This window comes from Antrostomus carolinensis, unplaced genomic scaffold (genome assembly GCF_000700745.2).
Source record: "Antrostomus carolinensis isolate BGI_N321 unplaced genomic scaffold, ASM70074v2 scaffold4271, whole genome shotgun sequence".
NCBI classification, from domain to species: Eukaryota; Metazoa; Chordata; class Aves; order Caprimulgiformes; family Caprimulgidae; genus Antrostomus; species Antrostomus carolinensis.
In genome coordinates, this window is record NW_010296157.1 from 1 (window position 1) to 25,213 (window position 25,213).

The following is a 25,213-nucleotide window of genomic DNA, read 5'->3' on the forward strand; positions in this document are numbered from 1 at the left end:
ACTTTTTCTAGGGAAGAGAAAGGACATCTGGAAGAGATGTCACTCATATTCAGTTCACAAGCTGGCCAGACCATGGAGTCCCTGAGGATCCACATCTCCTTCTCAAACTCCGACGCAGAGTTAATGCTCTCAGCAACTTTTTTAGTGGCCCAATAGTGGTTCATTGCAGGTAAATATATATTATTTTTAAAAAAATATGTTGATGTTAAATGAACATGAAGTGAAGCTATTCAGAAAAGGGAGCTATCAAAGTTATTTGGCTGATCCCAAATTTTGTGACTTGATTACTTGAGAGTGAAGCGTACAAAGATGCATAAAAAGGCTTGTTTTCTGAAGAATATTCAGGTCAATAAAATCTGAGGATACATAGACTTTTGGAAAGCATTTTGGATAAATGTTGGGCTATTCTGGCTATAAGCACCACATTTGGCAATAGTTGCCTTACTTTCATTAAAAGATATTTAAAATACAAACTCCTAATTATTTGTGTTGCCAATTAATTTACAGCTGCTTCATATCCCGTTGCTAAACACTTTCACTTTTGCTCTCTCACTGACTGCTCCCCTCTCAGAGTAGGACTGGGAGATGCCATTCCTCCTCGGTAACCAAATCCCTTTGTGCTTTGCAGTGCTGGTGTTGGGCGCACTGGGACATATATAGGAATTGATGCCATGCTGGAGGGGCTGGATGCAGAAGGCAGGGTGGATGTTTATGGCTATGTTGTGAAGCTGCGTCGACAGCGGTGCCTTATGGTTCAAGTGGAGGTACCTCACTAAAACTCTTGTCACTTAGAACTCTCCTTTGCTAGGGTTTCATCAGTATTTCTCAGAAGTGTGCTGCTCAGTCTTGGGTGCTGCTATAGTTCTGTTGAAGTTCATAGAAAATACAGCTCTGAAAAATATTAAGAGAGAAAATCTTCCAAAATAGTATTTGAGTTTTAGGGACTTCAACTTTTTAAGTTTAGGCTTTAAAAAAAGAAGCCAAGAAGAACATTTTAGAATTGATAATCCAGCTTTTGGCATACAATTCACAAATACAAAATTGAGTTTGCATAGTCAAATTTATTTTTCAGATTCTAAAAACTGTCTGTCTAGGTGGGATTTTGAGTTGGGTTGAGAGTACAACAAAAGTTATGGACTGATGCAATGCATATTTTTAATTTATTTAAGCATTTTGCAGATTTTTCAAATCTCAATTGTATAGTTCTCGAATGACATCACATTTATTTGCAGAACATTTTTCATCCAGCACACTAAATGTGCTCCAAAATGTCTAATTTAGAAGCAACTCTGATTTTTAATACTTGTATTTAATGCATATTTAATGTTAATGCTTAATAATATTAACACTAATAACATCATGGGAGTAGTAGTTTCTTATAATGGTTTTTAAAAGTTATATTTTTATTTTTTTTTTTTCCTCTTTAATAACATCATTTTTAAATCCTTCAAATGGGATACATCAGTCACAGTACATCCTTATCCATCAAGCACTAGTGGAATACAATCAGTATGGAGAAACAGAGGTCAGTCTCTCAGAATTGCATTCCTATCTTAACAATCTGAAAAGAAAAGATCCTCCAAGTGATCCTTCTTTGCTGGAAGCAGAGTTTCAGGTAAATAACCATTGGATTCTAATCCCTTACCTCCCACTTACATTAGAAAATGCCTTTCATGATAGTCATAAGATGGAGATACCATACATATTGGATCACTTCTGTGCTATTTTATTTCTCTGGCACAAAAACAGTTTCTTTACTTTCATGAAAAAAAGCTGTAAATTAATGAAATTTTATTCCTGCTTTTGATGTTAATATTTTTAACAAAGATGGGGAGCACAGAATGATTACTTGTGTCTATGTGCATGATTTCCTGTGCCGTTGTACATGGTATAGCAGGCATTTTTAAACTATAGTCCAGATATGCCCGAAGTTTAAAGAATTTAAGTAAGAAGTGAGGGACTGGGAGATGAAGACTGGGTGTGGGTGTCCAGAGGGGACAATGATCCCGGGAACACTTTTAATTAAGCACAATACCAAGCATACTCTTTCTTTAGAGATTACCTTCCTATAAGGGATGGCGGACACAGAACACTGGGAATCGTGAGGAAAATAAGAGCAAAAATAGGAATGCCAACATAATTCCATGTAAGTATTTTCCATGAACTTCCCTTATTTTATCTGTTATCTTCTGTAAGAAAACCTCTGAAATTTTGAAAAAAATGAGGATGGTAAATTACTGAGATATATTTCATTGATTAATTTTCTCAACGCTGTAAAATTAGAAACTTCTCATAGTGCTTTAAAAAAGAAGAGATTAGTTTTTAAAAATGTGACTTAGTGGGAGTGTTTGAGTTTATTTCAAATAAAGTAGCCTTTGTTCTGCAGTCTGTTGTGAAAGGATTGTCCCTTTTCTATCTATTTTCTCCCCTGCATTTGAGGGACAGCTCCCCTCTAGTGCTATACCTGAGCAATAGCGTGGAATGATGGTGACACTGTCTCATGCAGATGACTTTAACCGGGTGCCGATCAGGCTTGAAGATGAAAGCAGTAAGGAGGGTGAACGTGATTCAGATGATTCCTCAGATGAGGACAGCGACTGCGAGGAATCAAGCAAATACATCAATGCTTCCTTCATAACTGTATGTATTTAGAGGATCTGCTATAAGAATTTAACAAGCTTTCATCTAAAACTATGTTCTAGCTTGAGCTCTTGTTCTCTTACTGGCTTCACAAATAGAATAGGATTTCACAGAATCACATAATCATTAAGGTTGGCAAAGACCTCTAAGATCATCCAGTCCAACTGTCAACTCATCACCACCATGCCCACTAAACCATATCCCTGATTGCTACATCTACACTTTTCTTGAACACCTACATTTACCTGAATAAGGGAGAAAGATCTGACAGTTGATTGGGAAATACTTTTATAGTTTTATAGTCTTCTATGTTTTGCTGCAGTAATAAGAAGAATCTTTTTCCCTTACATGGTGTTAGACTGTGCAATCTCAAATAGTGAGATTAAACAGAAAAAAACATTTTTGTGTGTGTGTGCACACGCGCGTTGTGTTTAAAACCCCTGGCTTTCAGATTGGCCTTGTGATAACAAGTATTTCTATTAGTGGGCATCTGCCTACATATGAGTTGATCCATATTAATATTTTCCCTGTTAGTGAAATGTGAGTGTAGCTATTCACATATACAAAATCCTACTAGTGAGTACTGGAGCCATCAGTTTTTTGGAATCATAGGTACCTCCAAAAGGAGAGAGCCATTATCAGTCACTAATGAAGTAACTGATTTTAATGGAATTACTAGCTAAAAGCAATTTATCTGAATTTTAAAATGCTGCACAGTTAGGATATTTATTCAAAGTAAATGTATTTTTACTTTTTTGTAGCTCTGTGTGAACTGAGTAGTGCACTAACTTTGTGTGGTATAAACTCAATTTCTTAGTGGTCACATTAAACAGCTATGTAGAATTAAATGTTTTAGCCCTTGAAAACATGCTTTGCAAAAAATGGTGGGGTGAGGTCTCACCCACTGCAGCATGAATATACCTTGTTGTCAATGTGAAAGTGATACTGTTGTTAGGAGTTCTGAGTTTAATGTCCTGTGGCTTGTAGAATTCCTGTCAAACCATTGCCTACTGTGATAGGCATATATTCCCTATAAACAAAAGGCTCATTAGTTTATTTTACTGGGTAGTCTTTAAATAACAATGAGTTCTGTTGCTTGACAATCACATTTTAAATGAATTTAAGAAAAAAAAATATTTAAAATTTCTTTTATAGGGTTACTGGGGTCCGAAAGCCATGATTGCAACACAGGGACCACTGCAGGAAACTATTTCTGACTTCTGGAAAATGGTCTTCCAAAGAAAAGTCAAAGTCATTGTTATGCTGACAGAGCTGAAAGAGGGAGATCAGGTGAGGGCATGGTTTTCACACTGACATATTAAGGGTCCTCTATATGTGAAGAAAACACTGCACTGCACTCTGTCATTCCCTTCTTCTGGTTAACTGTGTTTCATAGGATGAGGAATTTGGATTTCCAATGCAATTTGTTCTATTATTTACCTTGTAATTTACTTTCTAATGAATTTTTGAGGGGAAGAGTGTACGATGCCATTTTTTAAAAAATATGATGACGCTCCTACTACTTTAAAGTCAATACATTCAGTAAATGCATGTGGAAGATAAAAGGAGGTTTGAATGGTCAGCGTTGACTTGCACTTTTGTCCATTTTAGGAACTCTGTGCACAGTACTGGGGTGAAGGAAAACGAATCTATGATGGCATAGAAGTCCAAATAACGGATGTCAACTCTTCTCCTAGCTATACCATACGTGCATTTGATGTTACGCATCTGAAGGTAAAAGTTCCTTTGCAGGTTCTAAAAGGAAGTTTTAAATTAATTTCCCTGTTATAAACGTAGCCTATCTAAAAAGAAGGGACAGCACCCACTGCACTTACCCCCTGCTCTAAGAAATGGAAATATTTTTCTCTTCAAGACCAGCAGCTAATCACAATAAATGCTATAAATTAGCTTAAGTTTCCCATTTAGTGAATTGCTGAGATGGTGGTAGTGAAGTCTGAGGTTTGTTCTCAGCTCTCTTTTGTACTTTGGGCAAAGTTTGGATGTCTACCTACCTCATATTCATAAGGTAGAAGTCATATTACCATGCAGTTCCTCAGGAATATGATTTTTCTTTTGTAAATCAGCTGCAATAGAAGTATGATGTGAATCTTTGTTTTAACCTGAACATTGACCCCATCTCCTCTGCTGTTTTTCAGACAAAAGAAACACAGAAGGTGTATCAGTATCAGTATCACAAGTGGGGTGGCTTGGATGTTCCAGAAGACGCCAAAGATTTAGTCAGCATGATTCTCAACCTCAAACAAAAAGTCCCAGCCAGACCAGTCACTGAGGACAACAGGAGAAGCCGCAGTGTCCCGCTTGTCATCCACTGCCGGTGGGTCTGAATTCAGCACATACCTTAACCTAGCTCTACGTTCTGGATATATGTAGCAACCACAATTTTGGGGTGCCTACATTTTTCCACAAGCCTTTCCATGTGTCTGGAGACTCAGCTCTTCCTAGAAGATTCCTCAAATTGCTCAAGCTTGACATTTTTGATTGTAATACTGAAAAGTGAGCACACTTCTCTTTGGCAAGTGTGGGTGTGGAGTAGGTGGTCAGAGCTAGCTGCTCTTGCCTGGTACACATATTTTGAGAAGAAATGCTAGGTCAGAGTGCTTTTGTGGCGTACTACTTATGAAGGTCCAGAAGAGCTTTTAGGTTAATCTCTCACTCCAATACGTAAACCCACTTTCTTAGGACCATTTCCAGGAATAGCCTTGCATACCATCTAAACAAGAGGATAATCCTGCTAACAATTGTTGAGACTGTAAGTCTGAAGCTTCTAATTTCTCTCTTACCCCTTAAATGACCATGTGAGATCCAGGTAGCCTCTAGATAAACTATGTCTTGTGTGTGTACTACAGGTAGTATTAATTATGACAATTTCAGCCCAGGAAAAAATGTTTTATAAATGTAATTAATTATGTAGACTTTGAAATAAATCTAACATTTAATCAGAGGATCTGCTGATTTTTCATTTTAAATTTACGTGTACATTTTACATCATCTTCTAGTGACGGATCACAGCAAACTGGTGTATTTTGTGCTTTAATGACCCTCTTGGAAAGTGCAGAAACAGAAGAAGTAGTAGATGTTTTCCAAGTAGTAAAAGCTCTTCGTCGCACTAGGCTGGGAGTGGTCTCCACATTTGTAAGTAAATCTTAAGAATTACCAGAAAAAAAAGTGAGATTACTTGTCATGGTCACTAATATCCCTGTAACCTCATGCATAAATTCTGCACAGGGAACACTAATTCTAATCAGGACAGCCACAGCTGCTCACCACTAGTTGGGAATTGGCCGTTACTGATAAGAATGAAAGAGTTTGTGAGATGTCCAGAGCTGCAATTCTGTTGCCTCTCTAATTCTCTCTCTTTGTGGAAAGGTGCATATTATAAAATTATAAATTGCATAAATTTGTTTCTGCAGATGCTTCAGGGATGTACGTGCAGAGTGTCCCTTAACTTCTGCAGAGTTAGGAGGCTAACTCCATTTCACAGGCTAGCAGCCATCAACTTGTTTTGTTTAAATCATGCCAGAGGAATTGTTTCTCTGTGGCATACATTATGCATTTACTAACAAACTAGACCTAGGTGTCATTGATATGGGGTAGGTTATTTGATGACTTTCCTAGACTCCTTACAGTATGTGTTGTTTATAACTTAGGTACTCTAAAAACCATATATTTGGGACTTTGTGAACCAAGAGGGTACTGAGTGATTCAACTGGAAGTGTCTGAAGCAGGCAGTTACAGAGACATTACATACACATGAAATCAGAGAAGAAACACTCTTGACCCCCAAAACTATGGAAGTTGCTTCATTTGCAGTCTTGCATGTTCAACTACATGTTACATTTCTAATATTTAAGAAAACAGAGAAAGAATGGGTTTATTCTTGCGCTCCGAGCATTCCATTCATACTAACTTCTTCTCTTTATATTTAAGGAACATTACCAATTTCTCTATGACACCATTGCCAGTACCTACCCTGCACAGAATGGACAAATAAAGAAGAACAGCCAGCAGGAAGACAAAGTTGAATTTTGCAGTGAAGTAGAAAAACCAGATCAGGAAACTGATTTGATCACTATTGACCTTACCCCACCAACGCCAGAGGAAAATGAGCCTTCTGAAGTACGTGATGATTCTAAGGCTGCAGATAGCACTAAGGGAACAGAAAGCTCTACAAACGGCCCCACAACTCCAGTTCTAACTTAGAGGCTATTAAAGAAAAAAATAAATAAATTGCTTTTCATGTGCAAAAAAATCTTAAAATAAGAAGTAAAAGATTTCTTCCTCTTCTCACCATTTCTTTTGGAAAACATTTTTCAAAGGTACAAATTTAAAGGGATACTTGAAACTTGTAGAGTAACAACTGTGAAAGTTTAGTTTTTATGTAGATTTGCGTTTAATACTTCTTCAGAAACCTTTTCAGTATTTTTATACTTTTTCTTTAACAAATATGTACAGTGTAATACAATGCTGAGCAGTAGGAAGGAAATTTTTTTACTTCTGTAGCAAGGAGAAGAGCAACTCGGAACAAGAAGATCGGTGTGTTGCAAAAACAGGTCTGTCTTTAAAACCATTAGCAAGTAAATTAATGTAACTGGTAAGGATATATTCTAGCATTTTGTGAGTGCTGACTGAGCACTGCTTTCATAATATTCTTTGGGACTTGTGGGACTTTGCCAAACAGTTTTAAGAGTTCATGATTTACATCATGTGGCAATTCCAAGGAATTCAGACTTACAGAGAATCTGTAAATCTTCCCATACCAATGTGGAATACAAATTTTTGTATTTTTCTTACTTGCCTCAAGGTGTCCTTGTTGCTCCACATATATTAATCTGAGCTTCAATGTTAGACTCAAAGAGGAGTTTGGAGATTGGTGTTTGAATGATTCCAACAATTCTGATAGAAAACACATTCTGTTTATTCTTAGAGCTTAAAAGACTGCCCGCTTGCACATCTATTTCTTATGCTTACTGTTATTTAAAGGGACTGCTTCCATGAATGCACTCGACCTGTTTTCAGAATTAGAAAATACTTGGCTGTGTTTCCTCCAGACCTTGTAGATTTTGATACGTGATTTTTTTTTATTATTGTGAAGTTTTGTATGTTACACTTGTGATATTTTTACTATTTCCTGCTGGATTTTAGCCTACTGTTTTTAGAACAAATAAAAAGGATAATATTTGACAAAGTAGAAATTATTTTGTTTTATTACACTCTGCAAGCTGATAATTTTCTTCTAAATGCACAAAATCTTCTGCTATCCCATACATGCATAAATTTTACAAGTTTCAGTGCAAAACCACAACCTTTAATTCTTATAAAACTCTGTGAGAACCTAGGTAAGTCTCACGATCCTCTCATTACAGAGGAAGGAAACTTCATTTTTCTTTTCTTGAAGCCATTAAAGGAGCAGTCACTCAACAGATTCAGTGCTCCTCGTTTATCACTTCATATTCCTAATTTCTCCTTACAAAACATAATTGAAAATACTTAAGAAAGCCACGTAAACTGCATGTACAATCACACTTGGTTAAAGTATTAATTTAATTTTAGAGGGTGTTCTTCCCCTTGCTCTAAACCGAGCTGCTGGGAAGGCCACAGGGAGGAGTTTGGTCCTCACTGCTACGTTAGAACATCACCTGGGGGGGGAGGGGGAGTTTGCTGAAGGAGTGAAGAAAGCAGTGGGTTCTGAGCTTTGCTGAAAAGCAGGAAACCTAAGTTAAATCTTGTATGAGAGGCACAAGCAGAGCTGGATAGCAAGCCTGCAACCCATGGAGGAGCTACAAAGTAAAATACTAACGCCACAAACCATTTATTTGTGTGAGATGGCAAAGAAAGTAAGAAAGAATAGTGGCTCGAGACAGGTGTCTCATTAGGCTGGAAATTATATCCTTTACTTAGCATTCCTCAGAAAAACCCTCCAGTAGCAATGCTTATCTCTTCAACAAGGCATCTTGCTTTTGTAAAGGCCCAGTGTTTTTGACATTGTACATTCTCCAGATTGCCTCTAAAATAATATCTGAAATTCCCAGAGGGCTCTACACAGCTGCACTACAGCTATTTTTCCATACATAAAGCAACTGTTTGCCAAGAACCAGTGTGCTGTGTTTTAGACTAGAGAAAACCAAAATAGAAGAAAAGTTTCAGTTACAAAGCACTATATGCATCCGCTCTACTTCAGAAAAAATGTAAGTCTTCTGAAGAACAACAGAATCCAGTAATTTTAAAGATACATCAATGTAGAAATAAAGTTTTATACAAAAGCTTTATAAATCAATCTTTCTTTTCAATGCAAATGAAAAGATGATGATGACTACAGAAGTACTAAACAAGTTCATCCTAAAACATCTCCTTTCTAGGGACAAAAAAAAAAAAATCTTTAAGAAGGATACTTCCTACAAATTATAGTAAAATAGTAGACTCATTGTTTTAACCTTAGTGAAAAACAGAGTTTTATTAATATGTCCTCAGACTCAGGATTGTCAGCATCAGCAATGCATAGTGTTACTGCATTTTTGAAATTACATACTAAACCTTTTTCAGAAGAATAGGCATGTAACTATTTACAGCTGGGTTGTCTCTTGAATCCCGCAGCTGCACACCACTGTGGCTGGCAGTACTAACCTAGTCGTCAGTGGGACTGTTTAGCATACAGAGGAAAAAATAAAAAGGAAGTTTACTTTGGACCAATTTTAGCACTCAGGATCAGTTTTTCAGTTTTGGAGATGAAACCTCATGATTGCCTGGCAGTTAGCTGAAACCCAGAGCTCGCACATGTCAGCACACCATCGAGCTTGGGGTGGACTGGGTGTATTGCAGAGTTTACCCGCCAGGCTGTACTGAAACTCTTCAAATGCCTTCTGCTCTGTTCTGTGCGCTCCATTTCAGTGACTGGAGCCATCTGAGGTAATGGAGATGACATTTGTTTGTACAGCACTGCAGAGCTTGTGTCTATCCAAGACCAAGCAGTAGTTCAGAGTGAGAGAGCATGTGTGTGTGTGCGCATGTGTCATCATAGCCTTAAGTGTGAGATTACATTCCCAACCAGAGATCGATGAGTTATTGATTTGGCAGCTGCTTGGCTTAAAAAAAAAAAAAAGAAAAATAGAAGAAACAGAGATAACGTGTTGGGCCTGTGCTAACTTTGTTGTGGGGCAAGGCAGCACTGAGACAACACTGTATTTTGTTGCTGATGGGCTTTATAAGAGTGGTTTTCAAAAATGAATTTGCAAAAAATAAACTACAGGTGAGGTACAGGACACTGCACGTGTAGAGTGCTTGGTTTGTCACAGACTAAATCGGTGCTGGCATCAGTGACTACTAAAAAGTTATTTGCCAGCTCTCCTGGTGTTGGAATAAAAGTCAATGTGTGTGTTCTTCAACTGCAGAGAAAAATGGTAAAAAAATGACGATAGAAATTTACCACTGGAAGATGGAGGCATTTGGCAAGAAGTGTCAATTTTTATTATTCCTTTTTTTTTTTTTTTTAGGATAGAAGTAATGAATCATTTTAATCCTATTTGACTAACATTACTATGTCATTTTGAGAATAGCAATGTCTTGTTGTAAGTTTAGCACTGTGTTTCCTTTTACCATTGCTCTTTTCTGAAATATTTAAACATATTATTTTTAATGTATCATTATGTCATTGAAACCACTTTAAGATTAGAACACTTCAGTATCATTAAGTGTTTCCTTTTTCTGTGCTGCTTCCTTAATATAATTTCTATTCAGCAATAAAATGAAATTCTGACTTCATGTATTGATTTAGCATAAATGAAATTCTCATGAAACTGGGATTCAATTTCTTAAATGGCATTAATAAATTATTCTATACAGAGTTATGTTTCCTTCCAAAGAGAGCGGGGCATTTCCACTATCAAAGAATGCCTTGCCCCATGCCAGTTGCAGTGGAAAGACTCTTTCTGTGGCCGTGCAGTGTGGACAAGTCTTGCAGCTCCCCACCAGCACATAGCCCTACTCTCATGTCCACAGTTGAAGTCTCTGACTTTTACTTTTGTAGTTCTTGCTTCAGTTAATGAATGGTGGTCTCTTCCTATTTGAATATTTATATCAACTTTCTAGGTTTTCTCCTTATTTGAAATATTCAGCATTTAATTGACTTGAAGAGCTATATTTTTTTTTCTGCATCTGCCTTCCTCTCCCACCTCAGTCCCTATCCTCATCCTCCCTGCCCCTTCTACCTGCATCCTGGGTGCCAGGAAGCAGCAAGAGCCGGCTACCCTGCCAGGGAAGCAAAGCCTGGCTGCACGGGAGGCAGGCAGGGGAGGGACAGCACCCACACAGTCCCACAGTGCCCAAATAAAGTGAGCAGAGCAGATCTGGTGACAGTAACCAGCAGCCCACTGCTCACCAGGCAAGTGCAAAGTGATGAAGCAGGTCTGAGGCCAAGGAGACATGGTGGTGAGTCAGGCTTAGCCACGAACTAAGCCAGGTGCTGTTAGGCAGAGCAAGTCGAGGCAGAGCTCCTCACCTTAGTGCCTCTTGTTTCCTAGCTTGTGTCAAGATACAAGTTTCTGTTACATCTTTCCTCATGGTCTTGAACTCCACTTTGGAGTTTCTGGCTGTGTAAAGTGCCCCTGCCACCTGGCTAGACATTGCAGAGGCTGATTACTTGTCATTGCATGGCATTTGTTGGAGCCTGTGACATACTGACTCATGAAGCCCTTATACCAGGTTGGTAAGGTAGGAGGTGTTAGCACAGCATCTCAGCAGCTGAGCTGTTGTATCACGATGCATGATTCCGTGGGCTCTGCTTTGTCATTTCTGAAGACTGCTGATATTTTGGGTCTTATGTTTAGATGGTAGGAAAATCATTGATCCTTGTAAAATCAATAGCACAAGCTGAGTGCCAACTGAATATTTGGACTATAACTTGAAAATTCATTGGTAACAAGTATTAGTTTATGATGATCTGTGCAAAATTTAGTGTTAAGAGTTAAACATATGGAGGTGAGAGAAAAGCAAGTTATCTGAATTCATTGACTTACAGATAGGATAATCATGTATATTTTCATTCAAGGCCCATTTCTGCTCTGTGAGCTACATCTGTATCTTCTGCATCCTGAGTGAATCCTCCCTTCATCTGGTCAGCTGAAGTTTTATTTTGAAAGTTCATCTTAGGAAAGAAGTAGCCACAAACCAGATACCTTGTTCTCCACATGGCCACTTTGCAGGGACAGGTTCCTGACAGTGTTTTGCAAGAGTCACATTTTCAAGTTTGCCAGGTTTGAATTCCTAATTCAGTACTCCTTGAAGTCATCAACTGTGCACTGCTGCACAGAATATATTAAGCACCACATCTCGTTGTCTGGTCTCTTGTTGGAGGACAAAGCTATATAACGTGCTGTATAACTGCTGTTGTTTTCCGAAAGAGCTGTCTCTCTATTTTTGTTTTTAACAAATGAGAGAATTGGGATACCAGTTACTCCTCATTTTTTCTCACCTATGCCCAAACAAGGAGGAAAAGATCCCTTGTCCCTGTAGGTGTATGCATCCAGACAGCATCACATGACAACTCATGACAGGCTACAGTACAAACAGGTAGTTAAGTTTTGGCTACAGAAAATTTTGGTCTTAGACCTTTTGAGTTTTGAAGACCTTGAAGCCTAGGCCACTGTTCTAGTCTGAATACACAGGTGACAGGCTATCAACTGATGACACGTGTGAAACAGTGGTCTCGGTCCTATTCATGTGGGAAAAGTCTGTTTCACTGTCAGGGGAATAGCAGTGCTCTGCAAATTAAACTGCTTGCCATGCATGCAACTTGACCAAATTAATGTAGATTGTTTTCAAGAATATCAGGGCCCATTGACTAGGTTTTGTGTACTTGTAAATGTCTTCATTGGTGCATACACTTCGTAGCCTTTCTGTAGGCTCCTCTTCATAGTGAGGAGCTTCATTAAGCCAAAGCAGAGCATGCATGATGCCAGCAGTGGTGCTAGCTGCCTGAGAGGAGGCTTCTACCAGGAGGCACTGCTGGGGAAGAAGTGAGGCAGCTTGAACTGAGATGGCCTCACACTCACATGCTTTTTTTATAAAGAAATGCTCAGGAGTCATCAAACGAATGCTATTCAATAGCCATTTCAATCTCTTCTCCCTTTTCTCCTCCACAGTGTTTGGATGGAGCAGGCGGGTATGTTTTTCCTTATATTTATGGAATTTTCATTTGCTTTGGTTCCTTTCTGCACTGCATTTTTTTTTAAATTGCATCTAGCACTCTATTACTTAACTTCAAGCTTTTGCTTGTAGCTAAAAATATAAATAAATCAAGAGTTTGTTTAGTTTAATTCCTAGTGCTGCGATTTTTTCATCTGACTGTCATTATGAATTAGTCATTTCTTTGCTCAAAACCATTAAGTACAACAGCATCCAAGGTAAATACTTCAATAAATCAAGTTTGATAAATTAAATAGTTATAACTTCAAAAATCTAAGATAAATAGGAAGGAGAGAATATTTTTATAAGGTTTACTCAGGTTTCCTTGGCAAGAGCTTGATCTACAGTAGACATTCCAGCCAGTACTTTCCCCTGCAACCTGACACTCTTGGCTTAGAAACACCACAAACACAAACGAGTGACCGTGTGATGGTAACTGCTCTGAACAGCTACAACTGTGTGCCGATGGCTCCTCTGAAGTGGTTCACAGGCAGAGATCACATATAAAGGGCTGTTAGAAGGTAGCATGATTAGCCCAGCCCAGAAGCTAGAACAGGATATGCCTCCACGGCAGGGAAGTGGGCTGTATGCAGGAAATAAATGCAGGTGTCCGGCTGCTCTGCTGGACTTCTAAATGAGAAAAGGGCACATCAGATTTAGCGAGGAAGAGGTATTTTTTTTTTTAGCCAATTATATAATTTTATAGCAGCATTTAAGGGAAAAAAATGTAGTGTGCACAAATAATTTCTGTGGCACATTAAGAAAACCATATGATAGAAAGGAACACTTTCACTCCCCTTGCTCCCTCCTACTGGTTCCCAACTTGTCCTGTTAAACCAAAGTGTACATATTCTGTTAGGCTGCCCCCTGATCTTCAAAAGATCGAGGCAGCTTCTTCATAGAGGACTGAAATACGCAGGGCCAGCAGAACATTTTATAACAAATATCTGAGCATCCGTTGTTTACTAAGGACTAAGGAGAGCAGAAGTTTATATTGAAGAAGAAAAGAACAGATTTCCCTGATGTAATTGAGGTAAAGGATGAGCCCAGCATGTCAGAGTTCAGAGGAGAATGCTGCTTTTTCTGTCCAAAGAGGGGATGCTGTGACAGTGTGTCATCTTAGTCCTCCGTTAAAGAGCATTTTTTATGACGTTAACCAGACTTTGGAGGGCAGCTGTTATGAAGTGCAGCTCAAGAAACTGTGCTGCCTCAAGGCCTTGGAGCAGCCTTTTTACTTTTATGTCTTGGCTAATGAATAGACTGCCCTTTGGCATCTGTTATGTAAGCCAAGAGCTTTTAAAGCCCAATGCATTTCACATGCTCTTGAAAAACAATTTTTTCGACCCAATAGGATAATGCGTAAGCAATTCCCTAAGTTGTAGCCTTCCCTGAGTTTTCCCAGTGTGGGTTTTTGCTCCACAAAGCACATTATGAGCATGTGGAAAGCAGTTCTATGGACAAACTGCTTTTGCAATGTTGCTTAAAAGTGTCCAGTGATGTCAATATAATCACACAATTCTTCCGAGTGAGGACTCTGTCCTATATCAACTGAAATTAGTGGGATTATTTCCAATGATTTTGCTGTGCAGTAAGTTGGGGCTTAAACATGAGAAGCAACTATGAATAGATTGCATTCAATTTTTTTTTTTTTCCCTTCAGTACCAAAGATACTGACCCTCACTAGTACTCCCTCTACGCAGAAAGTTTCCCTCCTGTAATAATCTCTTTCTTCTCCCCAAAAACAAGGGGAAAAGAGAGGTCATCTACATAAAAATGTGCATTTGGTACACTACTGTGCCTTGAAACAATTCTGTTCTTGGATTCTGCTGCCCTGTAAGTGGAGAACAGCACAGGGTACATTTGTGGTGGACTCAGTATTAACTACCACGTTCTGCTTCTTTAAGGAGAAAAGGGTACAAATAATAATCTGTTTTATGTTTTACCTGGAGCCCACTGTTAAATTTGTCCTCAGCTAATGGCAATCTAAAAATATGCCTTCCTGCTAATTTGGTTCAGTGATAAGATCCGTGCCAGCAGTATATAGCTGGGAAACTGTATGTGGCTAGCTTTGATTCCTTGGCAAACAGTCATGCAATTTGAACAGCAAGTGGGAAATTCCTATTGACCTGGTTATACTGTTTTTCAGAGTCTTACACCTGTTTCTTTTTCAGTGCTCTCTTCCTCTGCATCAGTTGTTTCTTGGGATTTTTTTGTGTGTGTAAAAGATGAAAGCAAGAGGCAACACAAATTTGCTCTTAGAAGTGGCTTCTGTTATATCAAGATTCAGTCCACTAGTTTGAAAATCGGCATATAATTTAAAAAATCCCCAAAACCATCATCAGAGATACAACTTCTACTACCTCATCATTTATTTTTGGATATAGCACATCACATGAGCATAGTTGGAGGACACACAAGTACCTGTTACAGTGTCAGAGTTAAGCAACAGAGAAGTGTAATTAAATGTGCTGTTCTGGTGGGCTTGAAACCTATTTGCAATCAAGTGAACCATTGAGCTTTTCAGCAGATTTGGCACTCTCTCCTCAGAAAAGGTCCAGTACTGGGACAGCAACCATGTTTCAGTGAGGTGCACTGACAGAGACCTGTGTGGGAATTTACACAGGGTCTGCTTGCACCAAACCTTGCTCTGGCCAGGATTAAACTCTCATTTTTTTGAGCACCAAATTTTGCTAAAATTTGCACCCAGATTAAAAAAATCTAATGAACCTATTACTAAAGCAAATGGACTTTGCTTTTTCTGCATAAGTAAAGCGGATTCTTACTTAATCTTTGTTGCCTTGGCCAAGTAGAACATGGTATTTAGGTGCCAAACTTTTCATGTCCTCCTGGATGTACCTGAAATTAACTCTTTGAGAGGAAAATAGAAGTGACAAGTCACTCATTGGTTTACAGTTTCTTTTTATCCCCCATATAACTAGGGCAAAACTATCAAAAGCTTGAATGTTATTAAGAGGCTATGTATGATGTATGTTCACTGAAATGTGAGTATCCAAAGGCATCACACAGTGAAGTGCAGCACAGGAGCTCTTCAGCTAATGCAGAACCAGTGAGCTGAGAGCTACGAATCAGATGCACTGTAGCCATGTTATTCCAGCAGTCTCATCAGAATTAACTAGCCTGGCTGAGAGGCAGGACAGATTTGCATGGGCAGACTGCAAAGAGAACAACTACAGAGCCTGGTACCTAAATGAGTTTAACTGGAGCTATCAGTGCTGAGAAAATACGTAAGTGCTATCAGTGCTGAGAAAATCAACTGACTTAAACAGTGTGATCTGGCACCCATTTATTCATAGAATCATAGAATCATAGAATGGTTTGGATTGGAAGGGACCTTAAAGATCATCTAGTTCCAATCCCCCTGCCATCAGCAGGGACACCTTCCACTAGATCAGGTTGCTCAAAGCCTCATCCAGCCTGGCCTTAAACACTTCCAGGGAGGGGGCATCCAGAGCTTCTCTGGGCAACCTGTTCCAGTGTCTGACCACCCTCACAGTGAAAAACTTCTTCTTAATATCTAATCTAAACCTCCCCTCTTTCAGTTTAAACCCATTTCCCTTTGTCTTGTCATTAGTTGCCCTTATGAAAAGTCCCTCCCCAGCTTTCTTGTAGGCCCCCTTCAGGTATTGGAAGGCCGCTATAAGATCTCCCCGGAGTCTTCTCTTTTTCCAGGCTGAACAGCCCCAACTCTTTCAGCCTGTCTTCATAGGAGAGGTGCTCCGGTTGTCTCAGACACGTGCACAAGGCTGTATGTAAAACAAATAGTTTTACTCCTATGCTTTTCCTTTTCAGTATAACTTCAAGAGTTTGAGTATGCTTGCTTGAAAAGCCATTCTCTATAAATTCAGCAAAAAAGGTTAAGTTGTAGTAAGGCAGCTCCCTTTCCCATCTCATATGCACATACAAATATTAAGAATGGAAATAGAAGTAGGAACACATAGATATGTATCAACATATTAAAGCAGAGATCTCCTCTAAGATTGATCCGCATACTCACTAATCTGTAGTAATTAGATTTTATTTTAGTAGAATCCTTTAAACAAATGTTTGGCAAACAGCATGTCTGTATTTTATTTCTGAAGCCTAAAAAACTAAGCGACAGTTAAGCATATAAACTCACATGTATTAGCTTCCGGGAGAAAGGAATTTGTGAACATAATCTGATGTTAAGACCTTTCCAGGTAATGTAAGCCTTCATCTAACGGGGTTCTCTTGGATCAGAGCTGTTATTGCCAGACACTGTAACTCCAGCTTTGAGGAAAGATGACTAACCTGGAGAGATATATACTCAGCAGGGAACACTGATGGAGGCTCAGCTCCTTCCTCTGCCATAGCCTTCCTGTGGGATTCTGGGCAAGCAACTCTGGGAAATAAGACACAAAGGCTTTTTGGAAAGTGAGGAATATAATACTTTGAAATAGTGTCAAGTTATTGTGAGATAAAAAAGCATTGAAAGACTGAAGTTATCCTCAGTAATAGGGAACAAACAAGTTTTTTTTTTTTAAAAAAATACTGTTAAGTGGCTTTTTTCAAGGGAATCAAAGAGGAAGCAGGACATAAATGTGTGTAAGGGCAAGTGCTTTATGTACACATACCTAGTACTGATGGGATCAGTAAAGAGGATTTGCTCTGGCGGGCTAATCCCTGCCCATATTCTTCACATTTTACAGTTATATCTTGATCCTATAATAAAGTCTGTGTTTAGTAGGTGAGACTTCTGTATAGCAATTTATGCCATGCGGCTGCTGCTGTATTATAAAGTACTTGGGGCTAGATGCTGCAGTAGTTTGGTAGAGTGAGTACAGAGTAGGAATTAGGACTTTCAGAACTATACGTTAAATTTACATGCCGTTTCAATTCAGTTAATAGAATAAAAATCCAAGGCTGAAGATCTCAACCAGGAACCTCAGGAGAAACACAAGTTAAGATTTTGGTAGCTCAGAAAGTAGCAGATAATGCCCACATTTTTCTGTGCAAAAATGTGCTGTACACATTCTGTGTTAAAAAAAAATAATAAGAAAAACACAAACATTTTTACAAGAAGCAACACTAATGGGGAGACATGTTAACAGGAGTGCTGATTCATACCATTAATGTGAGAAGGCAGGAACTGCACAGATTGAAAGAGCTGTTGGAACATGCTTTTCTTGAGAACACACCTAAATTAAGAGGCTGTCAGAGACATGTGTTTCATAGTGTTGGCAACCCAGGTGTAACAAATTTCCAGGATGACTATTAGTGAGTACTAACAGCTAAAAAAGCATTTCTAATTTCTTGCTGAATATGGAGACTTAAGCATCAAGAGGAACAGGGGACTGTAAGCAGAAGTGAAGGTCAGTTGGGATACACGTGCAAAGTAATGCCCATTAGCAGGGAAAACATAAATGACTTTCAGACATGATGGGGTTCAAATCAAAAGATGTGATTTAAGAAAAAGAAGAAGGAATGGAGAGAGTGGAAACATCATCTCATACTTTCCTAAAGCAGAATTTTTTTGCTTTCCATGTCGAGCTTTTTGTCTTGGTCAGTGGACCTTGGATCTGGTTTGGTACGGCAATTCCTATTTTCCTGTATTTGCTTTTCTTTTGATATATTTTAGAATAATGTTAATTTCACTGGTAAAAAAACCACACACACTCTCCTATTATTTTTCTTTTCTAAGTGCTACATTGTTTCTCATTTATGGATCAGTTTCTTACTGTAAAGGAACCAAAGACATGATAGGACTTTATTTCCTGAATGTGATTGATCAGTGCCTGAGAAAACTACTTATTTACATCTCTGGGGATGCTTTGCAGAACAGAAGTGGTAATTAAGCATGAATTTTGGGAATTTTTGTCAACTTTACTACTCCGCCCCTTTCAGTTAGTGACTAATGATCTGCAGTGGTAGACATTTAGGCACATGACATAAAGAAAACTAGATGAAACTTTATGAAGCTATAATAGTTGAATGCCAAGAGTTTGGGATTTTTTTAAAAAAACAAAGCAATTATAAAAATAGCCTTTCTTTTCTTCAGTCTTGTGTTTTTTTATAGCAGATGGATAACATGGAGTTATACTATTTCAAATAGGCATGTTCTATCAAAAATTAGTCAGGAGCTACCCTGTAATGTCTCCTGAATCCAACAGAGATAATGCAGATTTACACTAATGTTACTAAGAGGAGAAATTGGCTATTTTTGGACATAAACATTTTCTAAGCAAAGGGATATGTTGTATCTCCAATAAGGCCTCATAACTCCTCATTAATGGGTTTTATGGAACTTGAAGAAAAAAAAGGACTGCTGGGCAACAATTTTATTCTTTGCAATCTGAGCAAGCTAGTGATAGATACCTTTTATATTTAATAACAAAATATCTGCTTGGAGCACTTCTTACACATTTGCTTGTATGTGCATTGAGTCTGGGTATTTTATTTCTGTTTGTATCAGATAGCTATACTGTCTGTAATATAATATGTTATACATGAAGAGTTTTTACAGTGCTTAGTAAAGTTCTGTCTCCCTCAAATTGGATTTTGGAGTGCTCAAGTAGGGCATTCTCTGCAATAACTTTCCATCATCCCTTCCAACATTCTTTCTCTCTTTTGAAAATCATGGCTGATTAAAAGTCTAACGCAACAGCTGTTTGTGATCATATGATTGATATATTTTCTAGACAGATGCTGAGTATTAGAAGCAGAAACATTCTGAATTCTTTGCAGTGCTCAAAAAGTTTCGAATTGATATTTTTAAAAGTCACAGTAGGACAGAGCTGCCAGGCAAAGAAGATTCTTTATGTACTTAATTACAAATTGGTGCAACTCAAAAGACTGATCACACCACACAAAAAAAAAAAAAACCCCATAGGCATGACTTTAGGAGGTGAAATACTTTGTCTGCATGAATCAAAAAGTGTTCTGAAAGCTTTTAACAGCTCACTATACTCACAGACTACTATGCAATTTTTTTTTTTTTTCTGTTTAATATCAGAAGTGAATTTCCCTTGTGAAAAAAGCATACTCATTAGTTAGCATTATCTGACCACTGCGTAACAGCTAGCTGAAGGGTGGTGAAACCAGATAAAGTTGGAGGAGCAGCTCAGGTAGTAGTAGGCATTTAAACAATTTGAAGTATGGAGGACGTTAGGCTTTGTAATTGCCTTTAAAAAAACCCCCCAAAACAAACCCCTTGCAGTCAGTCAAGGGCAGAAACATTCCTGATGTCTGTTTTTTACTCAGTCTCTGAAGAGTAAGCAAGCCCACAGAGGCAGAGCCCTGCTCCCACCACTTCAGAGGCATGTCCCCAGTTAGGAAACCTGCACGGATCCATCCCAAAGGCTGGCAGAGCAAGCAGCATCTTCTGAGGCCTGTTCTGGGCATTTTGTTCCTCCTGGCTGGCTGTATGCTCAGGAGCATGCTGGCTCAGCTGGTCCCTGCAGACAGTTCACAGTCAGGCACTTCGGGCAGATGGCTAATTCTGCTCTCTGTATTTCCCCCTCACAACTGCCCTCTGCCCAGGGGCTGACAGCCACTGTGGGGAGGCACAGCCAACCCTCACTGCCTGCTGCCTCGAGGCGCGGCACACCCTGCCTGCCCGCTGCCCTCAGCATCGTGCCATTTCCGGACATGGATCCTCTTCCAAACCCACACGGTGAGCCTGGCGCAGGGGCATTTCCCGCCACCAAGAGCGATGCCTCAGAGAGCCCCCACCAAGCACACCTGCCTTGGTGCTGCTTACAGCTTTCTCACCCCGTGCTGTAGCTCACAGGGCACAAAGCAACTCCCTCCAGCCCTTATGCCACATGCAAGGAAGCTGGGGAAATATCTTTAGCAAAGGTATAGCAACATGGCACAGCCCTGAGGGTACAGAGGCTCTGCAGACCCCCCTCACCCGGGCTGATGAGCGGCACCTGTGCCTGGGCTGATGAGCGGCACCTGTGAAGTTGTAAATGAGCGGCACCTGGGCTGATGAGCAGCACCTGGGCTGATGAGCAGCACCTGGGCCCAGCCCCAGCACCTTCCCCTCAGCACCTTCCCCTCAGCAGAAGCTATATATAGGGCCAGACTTTTGCCAGTAAGTGGATTCTTCGGGGAAGGTGTTCAGGTGATGCTTCAGGAAAGAGCTGGTGTGCTCAGGTGAGTTGTTTCTGTTCACATCCCTCCCAGCCCTGACCTGCTGTTGGAATAGCTGTGGTGAGAGAAAGGGGAAGGGAATATTCCTTTCTTGTCTGGAAGTGACCTGGTGTCTGAGATTTTTAAAGGCTCTTGCTTCACATGGAAGGTAAGGTTGCTCTTCCTGCAGCTGTATAAGCTTGTGAAAACTTCCCGGTGTAAATGCAGTTTCTGCTCTGTTGTTCCCAGGCTCTTTGTTTCACTTGGACACTTGTAGTTTGAGGACACTGTGGCTATGCATGTGTGCTGTGATGCAGAGAGGAGTCTTAGGCCCTTAAATAGTGTATATATAGGGAAACTAGGGAAAGGTTTTGATTAAGTTGTGCTCTCATTGCAGGGGGATGTGATTCCTAACAAATATTGATGAGGGAAGGCTGAATGGTGCCCTTATCTCTTTTATGTGCTCATGGTATCATTGGTTGTCTCACAAAGATTTGTTTTTCTGGTGTTGTCACAGATAATGAGCTTGGGTAAGATATCCTATACCAAACTGGCCTCTGAAAGGCAGCTGAAGATGTTTAATGCATTTTTGGGAGGAAAAATCTTCAGTGGTGTGGTTTTCCTTCTGGAAGATGTGTAATGTTGACAGTTCAATTGTATATACAATCTGTCTTTCTTAGTACTAGGGAGGTTTTCCTTTCTTTTTCTTCCCTTACCAGTGGGACCAGAGGTTCTACTTGGGTTCCAAAATTTTTATCATTTACCTCTGCAGCATGGACGAAAAAATGTAAAGCAAATGCATAGCTTGCATTCACCTTCTGTCAGAGCTGCACCTTAAATTGGTTATTGGCAGTTGCTTGGATTAAGGTGGGGGGAAGCAAGTTTATGCCATTTTGGTGGCATTAAGTTCTATCTCTGGTATTTTTATACACCAAGACTAAGGTCAACGTAAAGTGAAGCTTGAGTACTTAGTCTTACCAATCACTAAAACTTAAACCAGGTTGTGTTTATCCACTCCTTATTTTTCCAGTAAGATCACTTTCTATTGACAGAAGAATTCAGTAATAAAGTGGTTGTTACATAACTCAGAGGAGCGAAAACAACATATTAGTTAACAGAGATAGTCAATGAACTTTGATTCTGAGAATACTGCAATAATTTGTGCTCTAAGCTGTGAAACATTCTGTGTATGCTGTTGAAACAAATAATAAACAGTATATGAAATGGACATTCTAAAAAAGCCTTATTTCATGTGATATGCAAGATAAATAGCCTGCTGTGTTAAATCTGTGGATCTTTAATATAGAGCTTGAAGAAAATTTCTTTTCATGGGAATCACTTCTATTTGGTGTTGAGTCTAGTTTGGCAGTGATGGCTTTAAAAGTCTGACTCAAATGCAAGACCAAATAAATTTGTTTCCTGCTTAGGAGGAATGAGGGGCAGAAAAGGGTTCTGAAAAAAGATGGGGCAAGGATAAAAAAAATCAAATGTTTAACTTGAGTATTATTTTTGTGAAAGCATGATTTTGGGACAGAAAGGGCTATATTTATTCCATAAATATTCGAAGTTTCCCTTAAGATAGAAACTGGTTATAAACACAGACATATAAAAACCTGTGTAGATAAAATAATATGTGTTCAGTTTGTCTCAGTGTTCCAACCCCTTATAGTAAAGGTTGGTTTAAGAAAAACCAAAAAACAACTTAGCCTGAAAGGTGAACCAATTTATCAACACATACAAAAATATCCTAAACCAAATACCAGTTAACTATTTCATGTTGTTTTTTGCTACATAGGAAAGCAACAGATTTAGATCAGTTCAGGGGATCTCAAATACAAGCTAGCAAATGTATGTGAACTGCAAGTATCCATATATCAACTGACTCTTGATGTGTCTGTTCAATTGCCTACTTCATTATACGGGGTGGAAATAATTTTGGAGATTCCAAAGCTACAAAATTGGAAACTTGGGCCTACTTTAATGGAAGTACTTGTAGTAAACTTAAGTAGATGCATCTAAGATCTGTTAGCTGATTTTTCTTTTTTGTATTTTCTTTAGGTATTTCTGTTTACATTAGTAATGTGCCACAGTTTTCACTTCACTATATCACACGCTCAGTTTGCCTTTAATAACAGGAACAAAGAAAACTTGAATGATGTCACTGAATTCGGGTTGTGTGACTAGAATAGTGTATAATATGTAACTGTATTCCCTGTAAAATTAACAAAGCACTGCCTTTCTTGGGGTTGAGAAACCCCTGTGGGAAAAAAGGTGGCCAGGCTTTACAATAACTTACATAAAGCATAGCTTCCCTGAAAAAGTTTCAACAGCTTTACTTCAATTTGGCTTCTTCCATGCTTCATCAAGATAATTCCTTTAAAGTATTATTCAATATAGGACCAGTATTATTCAATATATTTATTGGGACTACTACGGATAGATGAAATACAATAAGTTTGGGGGTTGTTTCCCATGTGGAGTATCCATTAATTGTAAAATCATCATAACACAATCAGGGTTGATTAACTGGTTGATTAGTTATCTTCTAAAGGAGCATGTAAACATCTGGGGAAACAGGTGGTGCCTCTCCTAAATGCATCTGCAAGAAGTGGAAAGCTGCATTGAATGCCTGCCCTGCTTGAATCCAGAGACTTTGTCTTTGACTGCTCATTAGCATTTTCCTGTAGCTGGTCTCAGCTTCTGACTCAAATGGGATTGTGTCCATATCTGGCATTGTAACTATTTAATATGCCACCCATGTTCCTGGTGCCATGGTAAGAGCTCCAATGGTTAAAACTTGAAAGGCCTCTTCCTAAGAGATTTTTAACCCCTAGTGGATTAGGTTCAAAACAATTTAAAGCAGATATCAGATTTAGAACATGGATGGACAAGCTCAAGAGAAATAAGAGATCCGCAACTATGTCCCTGTAGGGGAGCTGGCTAAACTGATATGAAAATAAGTGTTGTATCACCAGGCATCCTTGTGAATATACATTTACAGTAGTCTTTAATTTATATATGCATATTCTGGTAATATGGGTGCAGATGTAGTCTGCCACACAGCTTTCTTTATTAAGCAAATGTATTTTTTGAGGGAGATCTAATGTGTTCATGAAGACAGCTTTGCTGTAAAGCTTTCTCTGGGGAATTTAGGGCATATGTTTGCTTATTAATGGTGTACTTTGTACTAAGTATATAAAGAAAGGACATCAAAAAGTCAATTTCTGATTTGTAGCTTGAAATTCACATCTTTAATAAAGTTTGTTTCTGTGCCAAATAGTTGCTCATAAAGATGTATGGGTTTGTGTGCAGCTTAGTTATTCAGAGATTAAACTAGTGAAAAGAGGTAAGCTTGACTGCTTTGTTTATTAATAGGCAAAAGCACTGTCTGAAAATTTTACAATAGAAGAGTAGTTCTAGGCAGACAGCAAGGCACCACTGTGGGAGCTGATCGCTCATTATATTTATAGATAAGCACAGAAGCAATGTGTGAAAGATTGCTTTAAGGGGTGAAGCTTTCTAGTCTGATATGAAGTACCAGTCGCTGCTTCTGAGAGCTGTTGCGAATACAGATTTAGAAATGAGACCCTGTCTTTAACAGCTGCTTAAAGATACCAAGTGAGAATTCTTTCTTTTTAAAGACTTTTTTTTTTTTTTGAAGTTGTAACAGCTCTTGTTGTGTGAGTGAGGACTTTCTTAATTAGCACCTAACTCTGCATGTGACGAGGAACTTGTGAGCTTCTGAATAAAGGTTTATTGGAATGTTGCATAATCTAATATCTGGGCCTGATAATAATCAGAAGTACTTTGACTTAACCTAATTTATTATTTTATTTACTTTAAATAATGTCCATTTGAAGCCTGGTGGGCAATTCGATAAAGACCTAGCTTCCCACTCAACCAGTTCAATGTGCCATGTATTTAGATAATGCTTGAAAGCTGGGTGATCAGTACTATCTCTGTTTTAATGGATCATTTTCTATGCTTGGGAAGTTCTTAACTTATCAAAGAGTAGTAATTTATTTTTTAAGAGGAAGCCTTATGTAGCATTAAGTATGATTTTGAGACTTTGTACTTTAATTTTCATACTCTATTGAACTTAACATGATTAATTCAACTTAAAAATTAGATTTTTTTTTTTTCCTGAATCTTGCATAGGACTAAAATTGCAGTAGCTGACACTTTAAAAAAAACAAGCCCTTTCCTGTAGTTTTTCCTTTTAAGTTTGCTTACCACATGCATTTTTTGGACATGTCTGTAGGGA

At 38.7% G+C, this 25,213-nt stretch overlaps 1 protein-coding gene across 1 annotated transcript; it reads left to right on the plus strand.

The window, feature by feature from the left end:
- Positions 1 to 17: 17 nt before the first annotated feature.
- Positions 18 to 7,022, plus strand: PTPRC (protein tyrosine phosphatase receptor type C). The gene is made up of 10 exons (XM_010178177.1): positions 18 to 169; positions 629 to 764; positions 1,466 to 1,615; positions 2,056 to 2,146; positions 2,507 to 2,640; positions 3,796 to 3,930; positions 4,252 to 4,374; positions 4,797 to 4,975; positions 5,658 to 5,793; positions 6,589 to 7,022. Exons 2-10 carry the CDS (start codon positions 672 to 674, stop codon positions 6,859 to 6,861), a joined length of 1,314 nt encoding a protein of 437 aa, XP_010176479.1. The 5' UTR covers positions 18 to 169; positions 629 to 671; the 3' UTR covers positions 6,862 to 7,022.
- The last annotated feature ends 18,191 nt before the right edge of the window (positions 7,023 to 25,213 follow it).

Coding starts and splice junctions, on each gene's coding strand:
- PTPRC (XM_010178177.1), top strand. CDS start 672: ATGCTGGAGGGGCTGGATGCAGAAGGCAGGGTGGATGTTTATGGCTAT. Junction 1,616..2,055: donor TGCTGGAAGCAGAGTTTCAG/GTAAATAACCAT, acceptor CTCTTTCTTTAG/AGATTACCTTCCTATAAGGG. Junction 2,641..3,795: donor TCAATGCTTCCTTCATAACT/GTATGTATTTAG, acceptor TTTCTTTTATAG/GGTTACTGGGGTCCGAAAGC.